The sequence below is a fragment of the Rosa rugosa genome, chromosome 1 (assembly GCF_958449725.1).
Source record: "Rosa rugosa chromosome 1, drRosRugo1.1, whole genome shotgun sequence".
In the NCBI taxonomy this organism is placed as follows: Eukaryota; Viridiplantae; Streptophyta; class Magnoliopsida; order Rosales; family Rosaceae; genus Rosa; species Rosa rugosa.
In genome coordinates, this window is record NC_084820.1 from 62,187,848 (window position 1) to 62,213,191 (window position 25,344).

Genomic DNA, 25,344 nt, shown 5'->3' on the forward strand with positions numbered 1-25,344 from the left:
ATTATAGTGCCTTCAATGATCATAGCTGCAACTCCACATGGTTGCTGCAATTATGAGAGCTGCCATGCTTGTAGTGGCTTCAATGATCATAGCTGCAACTCCACATGGTTGCTGCAATTATGAGAGCTGCCATGCTTGTAGTGGCTTCAATGATCATAGCTGCAACTCCACATGATATAGACATTTATATTACAACAACTGTCTAAATATCAAATCATTTCTGGCTCTCCATAAAGACTAAGTTGTAGCAATACAATAGTTGCTTAGTTATTGGTTGGTAAGATAGAGTTAAGATTTTAAACAGACAATTTCAATCGTGTAGGACACTAAAATGGACTTTCGATCAAGATCAAGATCTAAGTTTATGATCGACGTCAGTCTCATAAATAATTCAAAGAACAGATAATTGCTAGTTACTTTAGTTCGTTTAGTTTCCTAACAAGAATAGAATTGATAGCTCGATCCTCCCTGGACTCCTTATTCTTATCAACCTCAAAAGTCCTAACCATGGTAGAAGCCAAATTCCTAGTCTTGTTCTGTTTTTTTTTTTTTTTCGACGTATAAGGAGGAACTCTGACGCCAAACGAACGCAAACACCAAACTCATCATACGCACAGAGAAAGCAGAGCGTTTTGCATTGTTTTTTCATAGAAATATAACGATATTGGCTTATAATATTTCCATGGCCAATCAACACCAAGAATCAAAGCACCCTTCGTGGTTCACGCCCAAGAGGCTACTCGTCGTATTCTGTGTGATCAACTTGATAAACTATGTCGACCGAGGAGCAATAGCAAGTAACGGCGTCAATGGAAACCTCGAAACTTGCAACAATGGCAAATGCACACCTGGTACGGGCATACAAGGCGATTTTAAGTTGAACAACTTTAAAGATGGGTGGTTATCTTCTGCTTTCATGGTTGGACTCCTCGTGTCTTCTCCAATATTTGCATCACTAGCCAAGAGTGTGAATCCCTTTCGGCTCATCGGAGTTGGATTGTCAGTTTGGACTTTGGCTGTAACTGGCTGTGGTTTCTCATTCAACTTCTGGTCCATCATTATTTGCCGCATGCTGGTTGGTGTTGGTGAGGCTTCATTTATTAGTCTCGCTGCCCCTTTCATCGATGATAATGCTCCATCTCCTCAGAAAACTGCATGGCTTTCGATATTCTACATGTGCATACCATCTGGATATGCACTTGGTTATGTTTATGGTGGCTTGGTGGGCACTAGGCTAAGTTGGCGTGCTGCATTTTGGGGGGAGGCAATTCTGATGCTTCCCTTTGTGATTCTCGGGTTTGTTGTCAAGCCTTTGCAGATGAGAGGTTTTAAGCATGATGAATCAAAAGTTGCTGTGTCACAAGTTCAAGGTTCGGGTGCTTCCGAGATTAAAGTTGCAACGAAAATAAAGAAGCATCTTTCGAGGTTTATGAAAGATATGAAGGAGCTTTTGGTCGATAAGGTGTACATTGTTAATGTTCTTGGTTATGTAGCATACACCTTTGTAATTGGTGCCTACTCATATTGGGGACCTAAGGCTGGTTACAATATATATCATATGAATAATGCAGATATGATGTTTGGAGGTGTTACAATTGTGTGCGGAGTACTTGGCACAGTAGCAGGAGGCTTTGTTCTGGATTATATGTCTAACACTATCTCCAATGCTTTCAAGCTTCTTGCAACCACAACGTTTATTGGGGCTATATTATGCTTTGGTGCCTTTTGCTTGAAGAACACGTACGGTTTCCTAGCTCTTTTTGCAGTTGGACAACTACTTGTCTTTGCAATTCAGGGTCCCGTAAATTATGTTTGTCTGCATTGTGTGAAACCTAGTTTAAGGCCACTGTCTATGGCCATTTCTACTGTTGCAATTCACATCTTTGGAGATGTGCCTTCCTCACCTCTCGTCGGAGTTCTCCAGGATCACATCAAGAATTGGAGGTCGACTGCTCTTATTCTAACATCTATTTTTGTTCCAGCGGCTGCCATATGGTTTATAGGAATTTTTCTGCACAGCGTCAATAGGTACAGCGAAGAAAGTGAGAACCAGATATCCACAACTCAGGTTGAAGAAAAGAAGACAGAATCTACTGATTCTGCTGCCGAGCCCGTCACATATTCAACTCTTGTCTAGTGTAATTGCAATATTCTCTCTCTTACTTTCCAAGGGCTTTTTCAATAATACTCTTTTCTTTTCAAACTTTGTAAGGGTTTGTCCGTTTGTACATAATGCAAATTGTTTAGAATAGTTATCAGTAAGTAAAAGAACAAATTCAAAGATAATAGAAAGACAAATTTAAGTCTGCATTCATTTCCTGAAGTGACAACAATAAGGATTCCATACAACTTGAATAAGTCCTTTTCATAACCAGAAAAAAGAACAAAATACTTGTTGAGATCAACATGCTTCAAAAGTGTGCTCACATGAGGTCTCAAAAGTTGTCCACAACGAGAATGCCTAAAGCGCTCTATCTCACATGAAACCAAAAGCTGGAGTTGTCCTAATAACATCTATGAGAGTCAAAAAGCTAATAACATCCACAAAAGAAAGGTAGCAGCAGGACCTTAGCAGAAGAACATGGAGCCCTGGACCTTTCTATGAAGCCTAGGGAGCTCGGGAACTGGGATGCTCTCTGATATTGTGACACTACCTTTAGCCGATGAAGTTTCCGAGAGATCTTCAAACTTCATAAACTGCCCCACTTGTGCTGCAGCAAGGTGCGCATAGCATATGGGTGCCACTGGAAAAAACATGGTTGTAAGGGTTAGTGAGATGGAAAAGTCAATCTCCACACCAAGATTTAATTAGACAGAAAGTTAAGAGCACAAATGTGTTTCACTTACCAATGGATATTGCAGTACAGCTCCTTTGGTACCTGAAATGTGTTACAAGAAAATATTTGGATGAGTTCAATTGACAGGTAATTCAAGTCGAGTCACATGGAGATGATTGAAAATGAAAAACTTACACATAAGAAAGGGAGTGAATCAGGTTCTGCAAGTCATCAGGGGAAAAGCCAATCTCATCAAGCAAGACATGATAGTGAGCTGGCCTCGAAGTTCCCTGTTTATGGGAAGCAAAGCAAAAGAAAAGAATGAACAAGGAACAGTACAAAATTCTGCTGCAGAGGCACACTACTAGTAATTTTCAGGAGTAACTAGTTTTCCCACCAACATTTATCTCATCAGTGTCCTTTTTGAAAAACTATTTCTTGAAAGAGTTACTACCGCACAGTCAGAATTCTGCTGCAGAGGCATACTACCAGTAAGTTCTTTTAAGATGGGTTGGGGAAGGAGGGACTTACAATCATGCCAGCCTGAGCACACATGTAGAAATCATAGATCCTTGGGTGCACGATTTTTGTGTCAACAACTGTCCCTGTTGAGAGATGAAAGAGAGAGATCAAGAGAACTGGATAAATGATATTAATAACTGAAACAAAAACTAGAAAGCAGCAGACCTGGTGGAACATTGTCAGGGCTATTAGCTTGGAATAGCTTTGTGTGATGATTCTTTTGAGCTATAATGAGAGTGAACTTTGGAACATTTTCCTCCCCAAGGTGCTGGTAAGCCTGAAATAATAACAATGGATTATCTCAGTGTTGGGAAGAAACAACGAAAGAGCAAAGCCACAGTGCAACAAATACTATATATCAAGAGAATAAATATATTGTCTCCTTTAGTGGGTAGTCTTAAAGCTTTACTTGGTGTTGAAATTGATTTTCCTTGATCTGTATGTCTACAATTGTACAATTATATAGCTAAGATCTGCTCTACTGTTACCAACAGAATTCAATGCTATAAATACAAATATTCAAAACTAATCTACAGTTACACAATCAGTTTTGATTGTGGAGAGGTTACACAATCAGTTTTGATTGTGGAGAGGGAGGAAATCAATGTAGGAGAGTGATTTGCTCTAACACCCCCCTTCAAACTGGGCGGCTCAGGACGCACAAGTTTGGTACACAGGAGATTATGCCGCTACTTGTGAAAAATTCGCCACACGTGAGGGGGCGTGTTGAGAATATATACATCCCATTTTTTCCATGTGGGATGTATATATTCTCAACACGCCCCCGCACGTGTGGCGAATTTTTCAAGCCATACACGTGGACAACTTTGGGTGACGTGGAACCCGTGTGGCCGTTAGGCATGCACACGTGGGATAACCCGCTCTGATACCATGTTGAAATTGATTTTCCTTGATCTGTATGTCTACAATTGTACAATTATATAGCTAAGATCTGCTCTACTGTTACCAACAGAATTCAATGCTATAAATACAAATATTCAAAACTAATCTACAGTTACACAATCAGTTTTGATTGTGGAGAGGTTACACAATCAGTTTTGATTGTGGAGAGGGAGGAAATCAATGTAGGAGAGTGATTTGCTCTAACACTTGGTTCATTTGAAATTGACTGGTGACATTACAGAGAAACATTGGACATGTAGTTATTTATCCTTCAAATCAATGACTAAATTCAAGCCCCTTTGAAACTTTGAGTTGCAGACAAACCTTTACAATTTGATCCAGCTCAATGTTCAACACTTGATTAAACTGTGATTCACTGACGCCATCCCTATAATACAGAAACAATACCCTTCAAATATTTAAAAAGACAAAAGTCTTTACAACTACCAGAGAAAATGTGAGAACAAAAAGAAAATGCTGCAGGGATACAAAACAATAATGTACTCAACAAAGACTGTTTATATTTTCTGCTTGGATAAGTTAGCTGAGAGGGATAAGAAAAACTAAGCAAATAGTAAACTGTAATTAGAGTAAAGAACCCCTACATACAAAGTTAATTCATCCAACTGACGGTAGTTCCTATTTTTTGATTTATTTTATTTATTTTTTTGAATAAACGGTAGTTCCTGTTAAAGTGAGATGGATTGGATAAAACAGCATGGATACACATCATTGTGTAAAAGGCATCCCTACTTCTTTTTCCAGAACCATTTTCAGGAAATGACAGGTTGCCTCAAATAATAATAATAATAATAATAAAAGTATGGTTGAATTACCTCCAACAGAAAAGCACCAATTTACATGATTATAAAATTACAATTTTACACTGTAAAATGAATCAACTCTACTACGGTACACTCTTACCACTTTGCAGTTTCATAACTACTCTTACCTAGACAGAAACAAATTTCCAGAAAATTTCATCATCTTTTTTGGGACAATAATTTCAGAAAAATTCTATATTGAGCAGTTCAGAGTTCTAAAAAAAATTTATATTAACGCAGTTCAAAAGATTTTCGAGTGATTTAAGATCTAACATGGAAGGTACTGCAAGATTATTATGCCTGTACTCGGGTTTCCCTTTGAAGGATGCCGCTTTTGATAGACCAAAACATGATAACAAGACAATCTTGTAATACCTGAAAACAATGATCTGAGTTGGTTTGCGTCCTTTGCTTGTGTTATAGAAGTCCAGAAGCAGTTCCCTGCAACACAAGGAAGTTACAACATTAAGCATAATAATGGAATTGATAATTAAACTAACAGTATTTGCATGTATTTTTTAATTACACCACAACTACTAGCGAAAGATTCCACTTGGAAGTCAAGACTTTTGAAACATAACAGAGATTTCCCTAACCATTAACATAAACTATATGTCTAAGCATGTAATCTACTGCTAAAGACTAAAGTTTCAAGTTTCAATACCTGATAATACCATCATCATTTCCATTTGGAAGTGGCTTGTATAGACCATCAATCATCTCCACCTTAGGAGATTGTGTTCTAACAGCTGCTCTGTACCTTGATATAAGAGGCCAACTATGAGAGCCAACAACCTGAAAGCTCCAACAGAACAATGACATTAATACCAAGCACCAATTGGAAGATAAGCGATATACTGAGAAAAAAAAAAAAGAGAAGAAGAATAAGTGGCATTGTAAGTACCGCAGCAACTGAAGGAATATCTGAACGGCCAGGAGAACCATGAGACACATCCATCCCCAAAATCATTGTAGGAGTATCATTTATAAGAGGAACACGTGAGGAGTACTCCAGTGCCAAGAGAGAATTTATTCCTCCAAGCTATAAGAGTAAACAAACGAAGAGATCAATATAGTGTCAAAATTCAAAACATGGAGATATTGGTTTCAAGCTTTAGTTTCTTGCCTTGGTATTGATTTTCATTAGGACATTAGTCAGGTAAGGATCGCTAAGCTTGGGTGGGGAAATACATTGTGTTGGAATCCCAAAGTCAACCAGAGTTTTTTTCTTCCAAGGCCCTGGACAATGAAGAAGATCATGAACTGATTATATGATCAAAGCAAGGGATAGTCAGAAAGTCAATGTAAAATTATAGATAACAAAGGCATACCATAGATATCAGAACCTTTCTTGGGTATGACACACAGAATGAACTCAGGTGGTTCTTGGAGCTTAGCCTGAATCTGTTCAAACATCTTGTCTACTCTAGCAACAGGGCCTAGTCTTTCAGCTCGCGGATCTTCCTCAATAAGAGTTTTGGGCCGCTGAATTTGCTGCACAGATGACATCAACATCAATCTCAAGGACAGTGTAACCTACAATAATGCTAGAGAGAGAGTTCAAAGAAAGCAAGATTTGTAGATGGTTTAACTTACAATTCCAGTCTTCTTCCCAACATTGATAAGCTCCCGAGAGATTTGACTAAGGTCACAGCGTCCGGAGAAGTTGACAGCTAGCCAAGAGTTAATGCTAGTAGGATCCAAAAATGACTGGGACAATGAGGAATTAGGACAACCATGTAAGGTACGTTAGTCCAAGTTGCGTTGATGAAGGAAAAACTCAGCAAAACCTTTTTAACTGACGTACACATGCTGTTTATAAGGTGGAGAAACAATACCTTTCCTTTGAAGTTCCATCGTCCCTTAAAGGGCATCATGTCCTCACTGCCACCTACCTTTAACTGTTCATCGGAATAAAGTATATTAGAAAGTAGTTAAAGTTAAATTAAGTGAAGATGACAATCTCTTATGTTTACCTTTGGGGTCTCAAGAATACGGCCATCCATCTGAATCAGTTGCTTCTCTATAGATATACCACATTCAGCAAGCACAGGATCCTCATCATAGCGGTAATTTCTTAAAGCCTGCAATTTTAAATGATCAAGAAGATTGTTGCAACATACAACAGAAAAGGAGCACTTTGGTGAAATTCAAAACTTACATCAGTCACACTCTTTATTCTCTCCAGAGGCTTCTGCCTTGATTTTTCCACTAAGGAGGCTCTTTGCTGGGAAGATAATGCTTTTGTATACCTTTGTAGTGAAACAAGTGAACATAGCTAAAACCACAAGACAGGAAGGGGGAACAAAAATTAGAAATCTCAGATAGAGGGGTTCCAAAAATATAGACTAACACCATATAAGCATAAGACATTAGCAGACCTCAACTGGAACATAAGTGGGCCTCTTTGGCTTGCCAACATCAAGGCATGGCATGTGTTGAGAATAGGTGAGCTCTATGCCACAGTGTTTGACGAAATATTCATACACCGTAATCTCCACAGTTTCCCCCTCACTCGTGCCATCACCACTCCTTAGCTTCAGATTAAACCTTCAGGAGAAAACAAAAGCAAATAAGTTTTGCAACAAGGAAACCTACAGGAAAATTTATTTTTAGAAAATAAGCACATACAACTGATTATTGCAGGTCTTCTCACTCAACCCAGTGATTTTGCACTCCATGTTACGGTGTCTCGTTGTAATCTTCATATTTTTCAGCATTCTTTTGGCCTGTGTGTTGCCATGAACAGAATCTTTAGGAACTAAAGTTGATACAGCATATGAACCTTATGGAAGAGATTTAGCATTTCTTTTTCTTACCTTTACCCAGTCAATGTAGCGGGGTTCTCGTACACCCTGGTTGGTTAACAGAAAATCAATAACAGGTCCAGGCGTCACAATCATTGTTGTAGATACATCTGCACAAAGAAACGGAAACAGCATTACTAACAAAACAAATGACAATAATTATAGCAGGTCTTAAAATCACAAAAGAACAAAATATTGTACCCATATTCAAGGACATGCCCCCCTGAGTTGGACGGAAACTGGAATGAAAACCCCGGACACCAGTCACACCTCCTCCAATCTCAACAAAGTTCCTGGAGTCATCATGGAAGAATGACTGTCGTACTAGAAGGCATCCCCTGTGCATGAATAATGCATTGACCACAGACCACAGTTAAGGAACTTAAAGCTCACAAGCTAGTGTACATTTGAATAACAAAAATGCAGTCAACATATACATCTTAGCTGCTTTCTGCCGTAGAATAATATCAAGCACTCTCAATGCATCCTGAGTGTTGTCTACTTCAGCTCCTTGAAGGGCAAGAGCAATTGACTTGAGAGGTATTTTGGCAGCATAACTTATCTCTACATTGAATGTTTTCGACCGATTGGAACAGTGCTTCATCCTTTTATCAGTCTCACCAGACTTCCCAATTTTGTTGCTACATAACAAGAAAGAATGTTAGACAACAAAAATTGAATAAAAACAAAAGCAGGAAGAAAATAAAGAACCATTAGAAAGACATTCTGACTACCTCTTTGTAAATGACTCCTCCAAAACAACTGTGAACTCAAGCTTGTTTCGCGGGAGAGGACCGACTGTGTATAAAGCTTTCTCCCCATCATATGCAAACTTTTTACCAGCAAACTCTGAAGTGTATGTTTGATAGAGCTTATCCACCAGCTTTCTCCCAAGTCCCATGCCTTCAACAGGTCTCTTATCTTCATAAGTTATCAGAACCTGCAAAATAGTAGGACATTGGTACTGGTAGAACATTGCATCTGGAAAAGAGTAAACATATTAAAAAGATAGGATGAGGTCATACAGAGTACTGGTAGAACACAGCATCTGGATTCTTCACAGAAACTTTGAAGTGGTTAGTGCTCAATTGTATGCGCCGCCCTGTGGTTCCACTCCCACGTGGCCTAACCATAATAGAGTGCTTAGGAGGAGCCAGAGCCACAACTTCTGGCTTCACATTCGGTGGTACAATAGGAGGTGGCGGAGGCAAATCCTCCATCTCGAAAAATATGACCTACCAGGCAATAATAATGAAGATTTGTATCAGTTAAGTGAACCATGGACTAATTTTCATCTTCATTGAAACCACTTAGAAGCAAATAGACTACTAAATATACAGTTGCATACCAAAAGGCAGCAGAAAGTCAGAAAGGATAAAAAAATATTTGATAAAAATCAAGGCTTTATTTAGTTAGATCATACGAATGAACTTTCCATGCACAGTAAATGGTAAAGCTGCTCAGATTTTGGCTCATAAGGAGTTCTTCAATTAGAACCAAACAGCAACAGAATCAAGCACAGTAGGAGTTGAGTATTTCAATGTATAAGACCAGAGCAAGAAAACAAACAAGTTAACTTAAACATCATATCAGATACACAATCAGATTTTTTCCCTTGGAAATTAAGAACAGAATAGGTAAACCATACAAACCAGAGTGAGTAGTTTTGGTAAATGGTGTAAAAACAGTTTTCAAACTTTCAAACACGTTGTATACATTCTCAACCATAAACCACAAACTAGTCACACATTTGGTATCAAATATACCATATTTAAAACTAGCAAGAGAAACAAGTGAAGTGCTCAAACATCAAATTTAAACTACCAATGTGCATCAAATAAAACTACCGATGAGCAAAAAAAATCAGATCTTTTTCTTGGAGTATGAGACAGAAGCAAGTCACTCACAGACTTTGTATCAAATATACCATCTTCTCAAAGAAAGAAAGACAAAAGAGACACATGTAGACACTAGCATAAGGAAATGGTGTGGCAAGCAAAGATTTACAGTCTAAGCCTCATCCAAGCAATAAAAAAAACGCCTCTTGCAAGCAAAGATAACAAGGCAAGAGCACAGAGAAGGAAAATGTGCAAAAAAGAACAGAGCTTTTTCTTGGATTATGAAACAGAACCGAGAAAACATATGAAAAAGGGTAAATAATTTTGGTAAATGGACTGAAAACTGGTTTCAAACACATGAAGTCCATTCTCAAGCTTTGAACCACAAGAAAAAGTACATTCTCAAGCACAACAACCACACACTAGTCACACATTTTTATCAAACACACCAAATCTAACAAGAGAGACAGGCAAACTACTCAAAAATTAAATCTTGACTACCCAATAGTCAAAAAGATCAATTTTTTTTTTTCTTACAACATCAAGAACAGAACAAAGTGAAGAGCTTTCAAACATATGAAAAAGTTTTCAAGCCTAAAACCCACAAACTAGTCACACAGTTTGTGTCAAATATACCACTTTTTCATAGTGAAAAGACAGAGCTGCACACATATTTGATATTTCACCCACAGAAAACGCAAAGCTAAGAAGGCATGAACACAAAACAAACTTTCAAACACGTTATATCTTCTTTCTAAAGAGATTCTATTCGGAACTATTATATGTCCAAGGTCCAATATTGAAATAATCATTCTCAACCATAAACCCAAAACTAGTCACACATTTGGTATCAAATATACATACTTAAAACTAGCAAGAGAAACAAGCAAAGTGCTCAAACATCAAATTTGAACTACCAATGTGCATCAAACTACTGAAACATCAAACTAACACTAACCGATGAGCTAAAAAAAATCAGATCTTTTTCTTGGATTATGAGACAGAAGCAAGTAACTCACAAACTTTGTATCAAATATACCATTTTCTCAAAGAAAAAAAGACAAGAGACATGTACACACTAGCATAAGGAAATGGTATAGCAAGCAGAGATTTACAGTCTAAGCCTCATCCAAGCAATAAAAAAAAAGGCCTCTTGCAAGCAAAGATAAGAAGGCAAGTGCACAGAGGAGGCACACGTGGAAAAAAAAAACTAGACCTTTTTCTTGGATTATGAAACAGAACCGAGAAAACATATGGAAAAGGGTAGATAATTTTGGTAAATGGACCGAAAACTGGTTTGAAACAAATGAGGTACATTCTCAAGCTTTGAACCAAAAAAAAAAGTACATTCTCAAGCACAACAACCACAAACTAGCCACACATGTTTTATCAAACACACCAAATCATACAAGAGTCAAATACACTAATTTTCACAAATAGACAAATCATACAATAATTTACACAATAGTGAACAATGACTAATTTTCATCTTCATTGAAACCACTTAGAAGCAAATAGACTAATAAATATACAGTTGCATACCAAAAGCCAGAAGAAAGTAAGAAAGGACAGAAATATTTGATAAAGATCAAGGCTTTATTTAGTTAGATCATATGAATGATCTTTCCATGCACAGTAAATGGTAAAGCTGCTCAGATTTTGGCTCATAAGGAGTTCTTCAATTAGAACCAAACAGCACCAGAATCAAGCACAGTAGGAGTTGAGTATTTAAATGTATAAGAACAGAGCAACAAAACAAACAAGCTAACTCGAACATCATATCAGATTCACAATCAGAATTTTTCTCTTGGAAATTAAGAACAGAATAGGTAAACCATACAAACCAGACTGAGTAGTTTTGGTATATGGTGTAAAAAACAGTTTTCAAACTTTCAAACACGTTATATACATTCTCAACCACAAACTAGTCACACATTTGGTATCATATATACATACTTAAAACTAACAAGAGAAACAAGCGAAGTGCTCAAACATCAAATTTGAACTACCGATGTGCATCAAACTACACAAACATCAAACTAAAACTACAACGAGCAAAAAAAATCAGATCTTTTTCTTGGATAATGAGACAGAAGCAAGTAACTCAGAGACTTTGTATCAAATACACCATTTTCTCAAAGAAAGAAAGACAAAAGAGACACATGTAGACACTAGCATAAGGAAATGGTGTGGCAAGCAAAGATTTACAGTCTAAGCCTCATCCAAGCAATAAAAAACAAAAACGCCTCTTGCAAGCAAAGATAACAAGGCAAGAGCACAGAGAAGGAAAATGTGCAAAAAAGAACAGAGCTTTTTCTTGGATTATGAAACAGAACCGAGAAAACATATGAAAAAGGGTAAATAATTTTGGTAAATGGACACCGAAAAAGTGGTTTCAAACACATAAAGGTACATTCTCAAGCTTTGATCCAAAAGAAAAAGTACATTCTCAAGCACAACAACCACAAACTAGGCACACAAGTTTTATCAAACACACCAAATCTAACAAGAGAGACAGGCAAACTACTCAAAAATTAAATCTTGACTACCAATAATCAAAAAGATCAGATTCTTTTTTTCCTTAGAACATCAAAAACAGAATAAAGTGAGGAGCTTTCAAACATATGAAAACGTTTTCAAGCTTAAAACCCACAAACTAGTCACACAGTTTGTGTCAAATATACTATTTTTTCAAACAAAGCTGCACACATATTTCACCCAAAGAAAAAGCAAAGCTAAGGAGGCATGAACACAGAGCAAGCAAAGCATGAGTGAAAAAAAAAAATAAAGGAATACAGAGCTAGAAAAGCAAAGATTGAGAAAGAACAGTACCGTCAACGAACAAGAACAGAGATTCGGCTAGGGTTCTTGAGGGCTTTGAGATGAGGGAGAGAGAAGGGAACTGAAGGGAAAGAGAGAGAGAGAGTTTGGTTTTGGTTTTCTGTAAAAGCTCTCTGTTTCAGTTTGGGTATAATGGAGGGAAAGAGGCTGTTATTAGAAAACTGGTGATGTGACGGGCGATGCTACTTATAGTAAACCCCATCAATAATTTACACGATAGCTTCAAACACACTATGTAATTTCATCAAAATACAAGGACCAAAAATTTCTCTTCCTTCAAAGTTAAGACTTAAATGTGTTTTGGAAAGAGTAAAAAAATTTCAATGATGTTGCTATCTTCATCTTATATCTAATTCATTCATCATCTCATGACATGGTGAACTTTATTAACTTCTATTTTGTCTTTTAAAGTATCAAAGACTTTAAAGTTTTTTTTTTTTTTTTTCAAAAGAATAGATCATTGTGCTTTTGGTCCCTGTGTTTTTGTTAAATAGCGACGCTGAAATTTTTGTTTTGAACCATGTAATTTTGGTCCTTCTTCTAATGAAAAGGAAGCTGAAAAAAAAAAAGTGGTTAACTATACTCTATCAAAAAAAAAAAAAAATTCAATGACTAATGAATCTGCACACATCAACTATATGCAACCATGTGTCCAAAAGAAGTTAGAGCCAAACAATGGCAATCTACTCCAATAAGCCAAAATTAGATGCAATGGAAAAGGTTAGATAGAAAATAAGAAAGAGATTAGAATCTGATACATATAATGCTAGCCTTGGATCCCTCCCTAAGTAGCCAAAAAAAAAAAACGAATTTCTGAATACCAATAAGAAGTGGGGCAAATGGAACCCAATAGTTTCCTATCCACACCCCTTTTATTGATCTAAAACTTACCGTTGAGAGGAGAAAACTTGAAACGCTGGGTACAATGAAGACTAGGATATAGGGTTTGATGGGCAGCTTGGTATTTTTGGGGAGGTAAATGAGACAAAGGTAGCAATGGCAGAATAGTACGTGATCAGAGTGTGCTGCTGATCCCTTTGTTGGTGATCAGAGTATTGTTTTGGGTGCAACAACGCCACCACCACGGTACGAGCTCCTGCAGTGGCAGAGAGGCAGAGCCACCACTTATTCTCTTTTTGTTATGCAATGGGAATAGCTCTATTGTTGTTTTCTGCGGCTCTTTGTTATCCTATGGGTAATAGGTCATTCAACTTTCACCATTATGGGAGGGACACGAATGAAGACCAGTCCTCTTGACTCTGTTACCTTCCTTATTTTGTATTTTGATTTCCCATTCTGAAATTTCCATTAATTTTTTTTCAAACCAGCCTTGGTTTTGTGTAAAACCAAATAGGCCAAAAGAAGTAGGCTCTTTGTTGTTTTCTGCAATGGGAATAGCTCTATTGTTGTTTTCTGCGGCTCTTTGTTATCCTATGGGTAATAGGTCATTCAACTTTCACCATTATGGGAGGGACACGAATGAAGACCAGTCCTCTTGACTCTGTTACCTTCCTTATTTTGTATTTTGATTTCCCATTCTGAAATTTCCATTAATTTTTTTTCAAACCAGCCTTGGTTTTGTGTAAAACCAAATAGGCCAAAAGAAGTAGGGCTGGCATTTTCAGCCGAGTCAAACCAGCCAGCCGGTTTCGAGCGAGCCAAAGAATTCGGTAGCCGACAAATTCGGTAGCCGAACTATCGGTACAGTAATACCGAACCGAGAGAGAGATTACGGTACGATACTGGTATTGATTTTTAGAAAAATACGGTATACCGTACCGAACCGTATATAATATATATTATTTAATTATTTATGTATTTTTTATATCTATTGATCTGAACCGTTGATTATTAATAGTTTTATTACATATTAAATTATAACCGTTGGATTAAACTAAAAGTTTCCAAACCCTAAGGGTGAAACATCATTCACTGAATGTCTGAGTCCCTCACAGCCTCACTCCCTCGAGGCCTCGAAGGCTCCGCTCGAATCTCTCTGAGACTCAAACCCAGAAACCCTCTCCAGTCTCCACCTCAAACCCAGAAACCCTCTCCAGTTGAATCGATCTCTCCCTCGAAGGCTGGAATCTCTCTTAGACTCAAACCCTCTCCACCTCTCGTAGTCTCGTTGACTCGATCTCTCCCTCGAAGGCTCGAATCTCTCTCAGACTCAAACCCTCTCCACCTCTGTCCTCTCGTTGACTCGATCTCTCCTTCGAAGCCCAAACTATCCAAGAATCAAACACAGAAAGTGTTAATCTGTTATTCAAATCGTGTCTATGGCCGGTGAGTCTTTCCTTTTGGTTAATTTTTGTTTTAATTTTAGTTAGAAGCTCTTGGATTCATTCAATTCATGTTCTAAGTTGACTGATTTCTATTTTGTAATGTTTTTGTTGTTTTGCATCTTGCTTGCTGATGTTGAATCTCAAGTGGAATCGATCTCTGTTGCAGTGTGGCCATTAATCTCAAGTGAAATCGAATCGGTCTCTTTCAAGTGGATATACTGTGTGTGAGTTCTGAACCCATTACTTTATTTTTTGTCTGAGTCGATCTCTGCAGGGTCTCTCAATTTTGTAATGTTCTAGGTTTTCAGGTTTTGGTGATTAACTAATTCTAGGTTTGCAGTTTGGCAAATTGCAGATTGCAGATTTTTGGTTCAACTGCTATTTTTGGTTCAACTGCTGCAGATTGCAGTTTCTTCACATGAACTTAAGAACTTTCAGTTTAGTTATTCAGATTATTGTACATTTGTATGAACTTTCAGTGAAGTGATTTTATGAACTACTCCTTGGAATTTCTGAATTTGTATGAAGTATGAACAATTAAGTGATGAAATGATGCAATGAAGTTGATGTATCATGAATGAGAGTTATAAACTTAATTTTCTGATTTTTTTCATTTACTTATTAGTCTGGGCTTTTTAAAATTGTAGATGGGTCACATTGGAATTTTGGCCCAATCATAAACTCGGTTGGAGGCCCAACCAACCGATACCAACCAAGTCTCTCGGTATACCGATAAGTTGGTATACCGACTTTGGTGGCTAGTAGTGGTTCTCCATTTTATGTACCAAACGTTGTCGGTACGGTACATGGTTTTGGGCCTGCGGCTCTGGTACCGAACCGAGCCCAGCCCTAAAAAGAAGAGCCCACATGACAAATGAAAACATAGTTCGCGATTTGGGGGAACAACACAACCTATTTTGTTGAAAAGTAACTTGAGAATGAGAATATCATACCTTAGAATCTTGTTCCTAAACGAAATACACGAACTTAAACCAAAAAAAGAAGACAAATACACGAAGAAAATCTTTGATCCACTTTTGTGTTTGCACAAATGAGTTAGACTCAAATTGTGTTTGTTATGTAGAACAACTAAATTTTGAAGTGCTAAAAAATTTGTTAAAAAGTAAGGCAATTTAGAAATGAGTTGATTTCATGTTAAAAATATTTAGAGCTAGGATGAGAATTACACACATTTATGAGTTGAATATAAATGACAAATTAAAATAAAATAGAAAGTCATTCAATGAAGTGCCAGTCGTAAAAGTAGATTTTGAATTTTAAAAAAAGTTTGTTCATAAATTTGATTCCAGTTGAGTGAGTCTATTATGGAACAACAAATCTTTCTGAGATTAAAGAAGAAAAAATTCCTTCACTTGATGTGCCTGTGGATAAAATGTACAAAAAAAAAATTCACACGAGAATATTTATAAATCGTGTTGGAATGAGTGAACACACTAACGTCACATCCTCATGTTCTTTTCATATGTGTGAGTGTCTACCGATCCAACTTAACGTGATTTTGGCCATCTTTCAAACAATATTTACAAAACTGGCAAAAAAGTTGGATAAAGAAACTTCGTGCACTTTCAATCCTTTATCATGCATCAAAGTAACAATTCAGGTTCTAGTAAAGGAAAAAAAATGACTAGATGGAAAAATAAATACCTTGGTTTTATGTTCCCGACGATAAAACACTGAGGAAAATGTTTGCTCCTCCTCTTCTGTGTTTACCCGAATGAGTTGACTCAGTTTTCTGATAATTGTATGGAAACACTGAATTTTGTAGTGCAAAGAACTTTGTTCAATGACTATGCCTGCTATTAGAGAAATGAGTTGATTCAATGTTGAAAATATTTAGAATTAGGATGAGAGTGAAATGTATTCTGTGAGTTAAATATAACAATGACAATGCCAGTCGTTAAAGTAGATTTTGAATTTAAAAACGAAGTGTGTTCAATGAACTTGACGGCTATGGGTCGGTGATGTTTAGATGTATTGCAAAAAAAAAAAAAAAAAATGAACTTGACGGCTATAGATCAAGCCTATGATGACAAGACAGAATCTTTAGAAATCACTAAAAAGAATCATTCATTAAATGCGTCTTTCGTTAAAATAAATTAAAAAATTAATTGATTTCACACGAGCCAATATTAAAATGAGTAAGTGGGAATGAGTAAGCGGATTGGCGTCACATCTCCCAATAAACTTTTTGTACGTGTGAGTGTCTACCCATCCAACTTAACCGGATTCGGTCATTCTTCGGGAAAAAAAATAATCTTAATTCATTAATTGGCATAAGAATTGGATAAATTATAGTTCGCTTCCAATCTAAATAGATGAAAATGTCAAGGAGGTAGGCTTCAGGGTTGAACACTTAAACAGATGCTTAGGATTTCAGCCACCCATAAGATTTCGAGCACTCATAGCTGTAACTTGTAATAAACAGATACATCACGTGGTCCACCGTCAGTTGGTTCCAGAATCCAGACTACCAAAATACCGCGGGTGCAAATAGCAACAAACATGTACCAGTTTCAAATTCAGGCTCTTCGTTTTTGTTGTATGGCTTATTTGTTAGGATGCAAGATCCATACAACAAACATATACCTTATTTGCCGGTAGCGGCCTTCCTATAGTTCAATTTCATGGAAGTAAACAATTTCAAGAAAATTCCATCTTCGTAAATCTGTCGAAAACCCTAAACTTGGTCAAAATTCCCGAAATGACGGCAATTAGGGTTCCATACAACTTAAGCAAGTCCTTGTCATACCCAGAACAAGGGAGACTGATAAATGTTGAGACCAGCATACCTCAAGAGTCCGCTGGGACATGTAAAAGCCTCAAAATTTGTCCGCAGCATGACCAAGAGGTTTGCCAATCTATTATGTATTCCTATATCTCTTTCTACCCCACATATAAGCAAAGCTGGGGGTTGTCATTCCTACATTAGATTATTATTCCTATACCGCCAAGGGTATATGTAGAGAGTCAAAAAGCTGATAGCACTAGCCATATTCACAAAGAGAGCTAGCAATTAGAAGCTGGGAGACGTCAGCAGAAGAACATGGAGCCCTGGACCTTCTCATGAAGCCTGGGAAGCTCTTGAACTGGGATGCTCTCTGATGAAGTGACACTGCCCTTCCCCGACGAGGTGTCCGAGAGATCTTCAAACTTCATGAACTGCCCCACTTGTGCTGCAGCAAGGTGCGCATAGCATATGGGCGCCACTGGAAAATGGTTGTAGAAGTTGGTGAGATGGAAGCAAAGGCTTTACTGGTAAAACAGGAAGAGTATGAAAAAGAAAAGATTAAAGGATTTAAAAGCTTACCAATAGAGATTGCAGTTGTACTCCTCTGGTACCTGAAATACGTAAAAGAACATTTAGATGATCAATTGAAAGGTTAGTCGAACTAAGTCATAAGTAAAGTGACAGAGAATTAAGCACTTACACATAAGAAAGGGAGTGGATCAGGTTTTGCAAGTCATCAGGGGAAAAGCCAATCTCATCAAGCAAGACATGATAGTGAGCTGGCCTGGAAGTTCCCTGTTTAAAGAAAGCAAAGCAAAAGATTAGGATTAATAGTTAAAAGGGACATCAGAAACTTCAGAATGGGCAAACAAAAGATAAATATGTAAATAAATAATCTTTTCCAGGATACCAACTTTCAACCAACAGTTGGCATTAAGCAGAGTCCTTTCTGATTTGATTTTTAAAACAGTATACAGTGCAGAATTCTGTAGCTACAGCATAGGTACTCATAAGTAACTTTCTAGAAGGTTGGGGAAGGAAGGACTTACAATCATGCCTGCCTGAGCACACATGTAGAAATCATAATTCCTTGGATGCACAATTTTGGTGTCAACAACAGTCCCTGGAGAGAGAAATAGGAGAGATCAGGAAAACTGGATAGATGATAAAAGAACTGAATCGAAAACACAGAAAGTAGAAGACCTGGTGGAACATTATCAGGGGAATTAGTTTGGAATAGCTTTGTGTGATGATTCTTCTGAGCCACAATCACAGTAAACTTTGGAATATTAGCCTCCCCTAGGTGCTGGTAAGCCTGTCATAATAAAAATTTACTATTTCAATGTTGAGAAAAAGAACAAATTCCATACCTCTGACAGCAGGTCTCAAGGGCCAAGCCAGAGTTCATCAGATACAACAGATTAACAATGAAATATAGTTATTTTGGACATTTTCGATAAAAGGCTTTACTTGGTTCAAGTATATTTAAGGGCGCCATATATTTAATTGGTGAATTATTTGCAGGGATGACTCTTTGAGTCAGTAACCATCATTAGAATCAAAGATTTAATTCAAGGCACTGCAAAACACTGAATTGCAGGACATACCTTTACGATTTGATCCAGCTCAATGTTCAGGACTTGATTAAACTGTGATTCACTTACTCCATCCCTGAAATAGATAATAAATAAAAAACAACTATAGATATTAGAAAAAGACAAAATCTTTACAAATACCAAATGAAGTGCAGAAACACCAAATTTTTTTTTGATGCAATGATTCAAACAAATACCTTCTCATTGAGCTTCAAGAATTTAAAAGTAAACCAGATCCTAAGGAAAAGGAAACTGAGCAAATATAAAAAATTTCAAATTTGAATAATAAGCTCCTAGAAGACTTTACAGGCATAAATCATGCAACCAATAACATTCCTACTTAAAAGTCAGATAAAACAGGACAAGTATGCCAGACACCTCCTTGAGCTTAAAAGATATCTGATTTCACTGCCCATTGGGCAACAGAAGAGACCCTTCAGGAACCAGTTTCATTCAATATCTATAGCTTTCCATACATGTAATAGGACAAACTAACCCTCTAGGGTCAAGGGAGGGGGGAATGCCAAGTTCCCTCAAATCAAATTACCACTGGTGATGAATTACGGCCAACTTGACAAGTAGCTACTTAATTGCTTCAAATGACAATTTTACACTGTAAAATGAATTAACTACATGTGTACAGTGATGCTCTATTACTGTTATGCAGTATTATAAGTTACTTCAAACGTACAATCCCCCCAAGACAGCAAACAAAATTCCAGAAAATTTTAAAATGACAAATTGTCACAAATATTTTCAGTGATTTAAATGCTAATATGAAGCTACTGCAAGATCATGGATGTTTCAAATTTCCCTTTAAATGGTTTCTCTTTTGAGAGACCAAAACTTGATCATGGGCATTATTTTCAATTACCAACAAACAAAAATTATATTGCCAACAAAATCTTGTGATACCTGAAGACAATAATCTGAGTTGGTTTACGTCCACCGCTTGTCTTATAGAAGTCGACAAGCAGTTCCCTGCAACAAGTTCAAGCATTAACCAGTATACTGGAATTAGTATTTTTTCAAATAAATGAACTTCTCAAACTTTTCTTTTTCATTTAATAACATCACGATGTATCAAATATGCAATTGGGTCACATTTAAAGTTTACAAGCATCTAAACCCACAACTTTCGGTCCACAAAAAAAAAAAAATGGCAAAACTTCCAAGTGATAGATTGGGCTGTGGAGACTTCTGAATACTCTTAATGGGTCCATATTGGACATTTCTTCAGTGTTAACACAGTCTATATGTCTAAGCATAGTCAACAGGTACAGATTATCAAATTTTTTGTTTCAATACCTGATAATACCATCATCTTTTCCATTTGCCAGTGGCTTGTAAAGAGCATCAATCATTTCCACCTTAGGAGATTGTGTTCTAACAGCTGCTCTGTACCTTGAAATAAGTGGCCAACTTCGAGAGCCTACAACCTGTATGCTCCAAAAAAATTGACATTACTAGCAAGCAACAATCGGTAGGTAATAAATATTGAAAGAAACTAGCTTTGTTATTACCGCAGCAACAGAAGGAATGTCTGATCGACCAGGAGACCCATGAGATACATCCATCCCCAAAATCATCGTAGGAGTATCTTTTATCAAAGGGACACATGAGGAATGCTCTAGCGCCAACAAAGAATTTATTCCTCCAAGCTATGAAGGTAAACAGATAGAACAAATCAATAGTGTCCACAAATTAGACAAAGTAGAGATATAGATATCAAGATTTAGTTCTTGCCTTAGAATTGATTTTCAGTAGCACATTGGTAAGGTACTGATCATTAATCTTGGAAGGGGAAATGCATTGTGTGACAATACCGAAATCACTGAGACTCTTTTTCTTCCAAGGCCCTGTACCACGTAGAATCTCATAAAGTGATTATATGATCATATCAATGGATAGTTGGGATTCCACTGTAAAAAACAAAACCGTACCATAAATATCAGAATTTTTCCTCTCTGGTAAAACACAAAGAATGAAGTCAGGTGGACTTGGAAGCTTAGTTTGAATTTGTTCAAACATCTTTTCAACTCTTAGAACAGGACTTTGTCTTCTAGACTGTGGTTCTTCCTCAAGCAGCGTATAGGGACGCTCAATAAGCTGCACAGAGAGAGAGAGAGAGAGATATCAGAATCAGTGCATTCCAGACAATTAAAATTAAAATCCAAATAGGGTGTAACCTACAATGCCCTTTTTCCTCCCACTGTTGATAAGCTCCCTCGAGATATGGCTGGTATCACAGCGTGCAGAGAAGTTGACAACAATCCAGCGGTCAATGCGAGTGGGGTTCAAAAGTGTCTACAAGAATGGAGAATTAAGAGCACCATTAAGCTCAAGTAGCTACACATTTAAATCTTAGTGTGGAAGGGAACAATGAGTAGAACCTCTTTGACTAACTGATAGATGACTTTAAATGCTAACCAATACCTTGTTGTTGAAGTTCCATCGTCCCTTAAAAGGGGTGCAATCCTCACTGTTACCTACCTTTAACTGTTCATCAAAAGAGGGAATGCATTAAAAAGAGGACTGACAGATAGATTCTGTGAAGAGGACATGTTATTTATACGTTTTCTCTCTACAGACACCCATATACTAAGCAACAATTTTTTTTTTTACCTTCGGAGTATCAAGAACGCGTCCTTCAAACTGAGTTAATTGCTTCTCTATAGAAATACCACATGTAGTAAGCACAGGATCACTATCATACTGGTATTTGCATACAGCCTGGAATTCAAAATGAGAAATTAGATTGCATGTAACTGAAAAATAAAAATGCAGAAGCAATTTGGTGCCAAGACAAACTTACATCAGTCACAGTTCGTATTCTATCCTGAGGCTTCTGCCTTGATTTTTCAACTAAGGATGCCCTCTGCTGTGAAGATAATGCTTTCGTATACCGTTGTAATGAAACAAGCGCACAGAGCTAAACACAGCATGGTGAAAGGAGGGTACAACATATCAGAATCTTAAAGACAAGATTTCCAGATATATAGACTAATAAAAGGAGTATATAATAAGAACAAGGAATTTGCAGACCTCCAGAGGCAGATAGTTGGGCCTTTTTGGTTTGCCAACATCAAGGCATGGCAGGTATGCAGAGTAAGTGAGTTCAATGCCACAGTGTTTGGTGAAATACTCAAACACAGTAACCTCTGCAGTCTCCCCTTCACTTGCACCATCACCAGGCTTTAACTTCATAGGAAAGCTAGAGGAAAGAAAAAATAAATTAGAAACTTTTGAGGTGGCAAAACCAGGAAATCAATCAGGAGGCAAACTATTTCAAGGGAAACTAGGACTTACTATTGCAGATTGCAGGGCTTCTCACTGATGCCTATTATTTTAAATTCCATGTTACGGTGTCTCGTCTTAATCCTCATGTTTTTCAGCATTCTCTTGGCCTGTAAGTTACCAGGAAATTGATTTTTTAAGAGACTAAACTTTGCTAAAATCTGAACCTTAAGGAAAAGACTAAGCATTTTTTGTTTTACCTTGACCCAGTCAATGTTGCGGGGTTCTCGCACACCCTGGTTGGCAATCAGAAAATCTATTACCGGTCCAGGAGTCATGATCATTGTTGTAGATACATCTACACAAGAAAGGGAAGCATAACTATTAACAAAACAAGTGACAAAAGTTGTAGTCAGTTTTAGAGATTATGAATACAACAAAATCTCGTACCCATATTCAAGGACAAACCACCCTGAGTTGGACGGAAACTGGAATGAAATCCCCGAACACCAATCACACCTGCCCCAACATCAGTAAAGTTCCTGGAGTCATCATGAAAGAATGACTGTCGTACCAGAAGGCATCCCCTGCGCATGATTTTGGTCACAGTTAAAGAAAGTAAGAGCTCAGAGTAATATGAGTACAGCTGAAAACCATAATGCAGTCAATACATATGTGAGAGAGAAGAGAGGGGTACATGTTAGCTGCTTGCTGCCGTAGAATAATATCAAGCACTCTCAATGCATCCTGAGTATTGTCGACATCAGCTCCTTTGAGGGCAAGAGCAATTGACTTCAGAGGTATTTTGGCAGCATAACTTAACTCTACGGTAAAAGTTTTTGACTGAAGAGATCGTCTTGACCGTTTTTCAGCCACTTCACTGGGACTCCCACTTTCACTAACACAAAAGAAGAGAACAATCCCAGTTGAGAAAATATATGGATTCTTGTATAAGAGACTATAAAGAGGAATCTTTAAAGCAAGAACACAAAAAAGAGAACAATAGTAGGATATACCTCTTTGCAAATGTCTCCTCCAGCACAACTGTAAACTCAAGCTTGTTCTGTGGCAGAGGACCAACTGTATACAGAGCTTTCTCTCCATCATACGCAAACTTCTTACCAGCAAGTTCAGAAGAATATGTTTGATAGAGCCTGTCAACCAGTTTTCTGCCAATTCCCTTGCCTTCAACGGCCCTCTTGTCTTCAGAAGTAATATGAACCTGCAAATAGCATGCCATTAAGAAATTGGTACTGAACACATTAAACTCCACAGCAAAAGAATCACAGGAGGTAGACATACAGAATACTGGTAGAACACAGCATCTGGAGCTTTCACAGTGACTTTGAAGTGGTTTGCGAGCAATTGTATGCGTCTCCCAGTTGTTCCAGTACCACGCCTACTCATAATAGAATACTTGGGAGAACTCAGGACTTCTGGCTTCACATTGGGCGGAATGGTTGGAGGAGGTGGTGGGATCAAATCTGGTTCCCCGCCTGCCTTCCCAGCACCAGCACTAGCTACATCCACCATCCTTTATGATCTGCAAGCCATTAATGAAAGAAAAAATGAAGATACTTTGGAAGGGAAATCATACAGAATCAGCAGGACTTTTGCATATACTAAGATTGTGAAATGATCATGATTCATGCAGTTTACATTTCGTACTAACTTATTGAGTCATTCACCAATCTTGATATCACAGGAGTACTCTTGATTGATTAGAAAATTTTCTCACTTTTCCTAAATGTATAAAGCTAACCAACCAAGCAAAGCGATGTAAATTGTTTTTCTTAAATGGAGTAAAATCTCAGGATTTTAAACACGTCATATCCATCTTAAGCATACCATATATACCATAGTTCCAAATGTAAAATATGAACATAAGCACAAAATCTACCAAATTTAACCACAGGAAACAAATTTACCACAAATTTCCTAATAAATCATTAAGTCATTCACCAAAAATGCGTTCTTATGCCGTTAGACTACAGATGTTGTAAGACCATCTTGCTATCACAGAAGCACTCTTGATTGATTAGAAAATTTTCCAACTTGTTCCAAATATATAAGGCTAACCATGCAAAGCAATGTAAATAGTCTTCTTAAATGGAGTAAAATCTCACGAAACCAAGCATTGCAGTGAGAGCCTTGTTTGAGCAAGTTAGCAGTAAGAACAGTGCAAACAAAATCCCTAATTCGATTCTAACACGAAACCAAGCACGCAGCAAAGCATGAACAGAATACCGAAATGCCGAGCTAGAGCGGAGGATTTAGGTGAGAAATCGTACCGTCGGAGTTCGGGGACGGGCTCCGGCTAGGGTTTCTGAGAACGAGAGCGATCGAAAACGAAGAGTCTCGCTCTATTGGCTTGTGGGAGAGAGCGAGACCATGGAGGGAACGAGCGAGAGAGAGTCAGAGTGAAAGAGTGAAGAGTATTGGGTGCTGCTGCTATTTATATTTTGAAAATTGGCTACCAAATTCTTTTACCCGGAGAAATAATCCGCTGCTTTTTTATCATCGCTCTGATTCGAAATTGATTTCCAATTTGAAATCAAGACCGTAGATTGAGCGATGGAGGGATCGGCAGAGACACTCGTTTGCAGGGGATAGTTGGCTCACCTGTAAATGTAAAGCATATGCTCGTGACCGTCGTCGGCTCCAATTCGCCAACTGGCCCTCACAAGGGGACAAGCAATTCCGTTAAGGGGTATTTTCGTCATTTGGTCTAATGACCGCCTTGCTGGGAATTTTGCTACGGTTTTTGCTGTGTGTGGGTTTGGGTTTGTTTAGGGGATTCCATTCAGGACAAGTCAGCATGATCCAGGGTGCATGAGTGAAATTCAAAGAAATACGTGCATTGGGACGTTTTGGTGTTGGGGTCAATTTTAAGGAGCATGACTGTTGGGTTGGAAAAACCCATACTAATGAATTTTCCTCGAGAGAGTGATATTCTCTGGTGTTGT

The 25,344-nt window shown here is 37.7% G+C and overlaps 3 protein-coding genes across 3 annotated transcripts; 1 reads left to right on the forward strand and 2 right to left on the reverse strand.

Annotated features, from left to right (window-relative positions):
- The first annotated feature begins 901 nt into the window (after positions 1-901).
- On the forward strand, positions 902-2,137 carry LOC133732400 (probable sphingolipid transporter spinster homolog 2). The gene has a single exon (XM_062159947.1). The coding sequence runs from the start codon at positions 917-919 to the stop codon at positions 2,135-2,137; it is 1,221 nt and encodes a 406-aa protein (XP_062015931.1). The 5' UTR covers positions 902-916.
- Positions 2,138-2,265: 128 nt separating this feature from the next.
- On the reverse strand, positions 2,266-12,622 carry LOC133744015 (protein argonaute 16-like). The gene is made up of 23 exons (XM_062172121.1): positions 12,504-12,622; positions 8,859-9,068; positions 8,568-8,773; positions 8,271-8,474; positions 8,035-8,171; positions 7,846-7,943; positions 7,658-7,755; positions 7,408-7,576; positions 7,188-7,304; positions 7,003-7,110; positions 6,865-6,927; positions 6,623-6,736; positions 6,358-6,520; positions 6,153-6,265; positions 5,931-6,068; positions 5,691-5,821; positions 5,402-5,467; positions 4,527-4,590; positions 3,465-3,576; positions 3,309-3,382; positions 2,973-3,067; positions 2,848-2,879; positions 2,266-2,744 (listed from the first exon to the last, which is right to left on the reverse strand). The coding sequence occupies exons 2-23, from the start codon at positions 9,051-9,053 to the stop codon at positions 2,569-2,571; spliced, it is 2,673 nt and encodes an 890-aa protein (XP_062028105.1). The 5' UTR covers positions 9,054-9,068; positions 12,504-12,622; the 3' UTR covers positions 2,266-2,568.
- Positions 12,623-17,467: 4,845 nt separating this feature from the next.
- Positions 17,468-25,247, reverse strand: LOC133725960 (protein argonaute 16-like). The gene is made up of 23 exons (XM_062153384.1): positions 24,670-25,247; positions 23,681-23,921; positions 23,395-23,600; positions 23,076-23,276; positions 22,829-22,965; positions 22,639-22,736; positions 22,451-22,548; positions 22,187-22,355; positions 21,957-22,073; positions 21,767-21,874; positions 21,578-21,640; positions 21,335-21,448; positions 21,085-21,250; positions 20,888-21,000; positions 20,665-20,802; positions 20,450-20,580; positions 20,057-20,122; positions 19,154-19,217; positions 18,750-18,861; positions 18,596-18,669; positions 18,247-18,341; positions 18,126-18,157; positions 17,468-18,024 (listed from the first exon to the last, which is right to left on the reverse strand). The coding sequence occupies exons 2-23, from the start codon at positions 23,909-23,911 to the stop codon at positions 17,849-17,851; spliced, it is 2,709 nt and encodes a 902-aa protein (XP_062009368.1). The 5' UTR covers positions 23,912-23,921; positions 24,670-25,247; the 3' UTR covers positions 17,468-17,848.
- Between the last annotated feature and the right edge of the window lie 97 nt (positions 25,248-25,344).

Coding starts and splice junctions, on each gene's coding strand:
- LOC133744015 (XM_062172121.1), bottom strand. CDS start 9,053: ATGGAGGATTTGCCTCCGCCACCTCCTATTGTACCACCGAATGTGAAG. Junction 7,111..7,187: donor GAATAAAGAGTGTGACTGAT/GTAAGTTTTGAA, acceptor TTAAAATTGCAG/GCTTTAAGAAATTACCGCTA. Junction 5,822..5,930: donor ATATTCCTTCAGTTGCTGCG/GTACTTACAATG, acceptor TGGAGCTTTCAG/GTTGTTGGCTCTCATAGTTG.
- LOC133725960 (XM_062153384.1), bottom strand. CDS start 23,911: ATGGTGGATGTAGCTAGTGCTGGTGCTGGGAAGGCAGGCGGGGAACCA. Junction 21,875..21,956: donor GAATACGAACTGTGACTGAT/GTAAGTTTGTCT, acceptor TTTGAATTCCAG/GCTGTATGCAAATACCAGTA. Junction 18,862..19,153: donor AGCTGGATCAAATCGTAAAG/GTATGTCCTGCA, acceptor TTATTATGACAG/GCTTACCAGCACCTAGGGGA.
- LOC133732400 (XM_062159947.1), top strand. CDS start 917: ATGGTTGGACTCCTCGTGTCTTCTCCAATATTTGCATCACTAGCCAAG.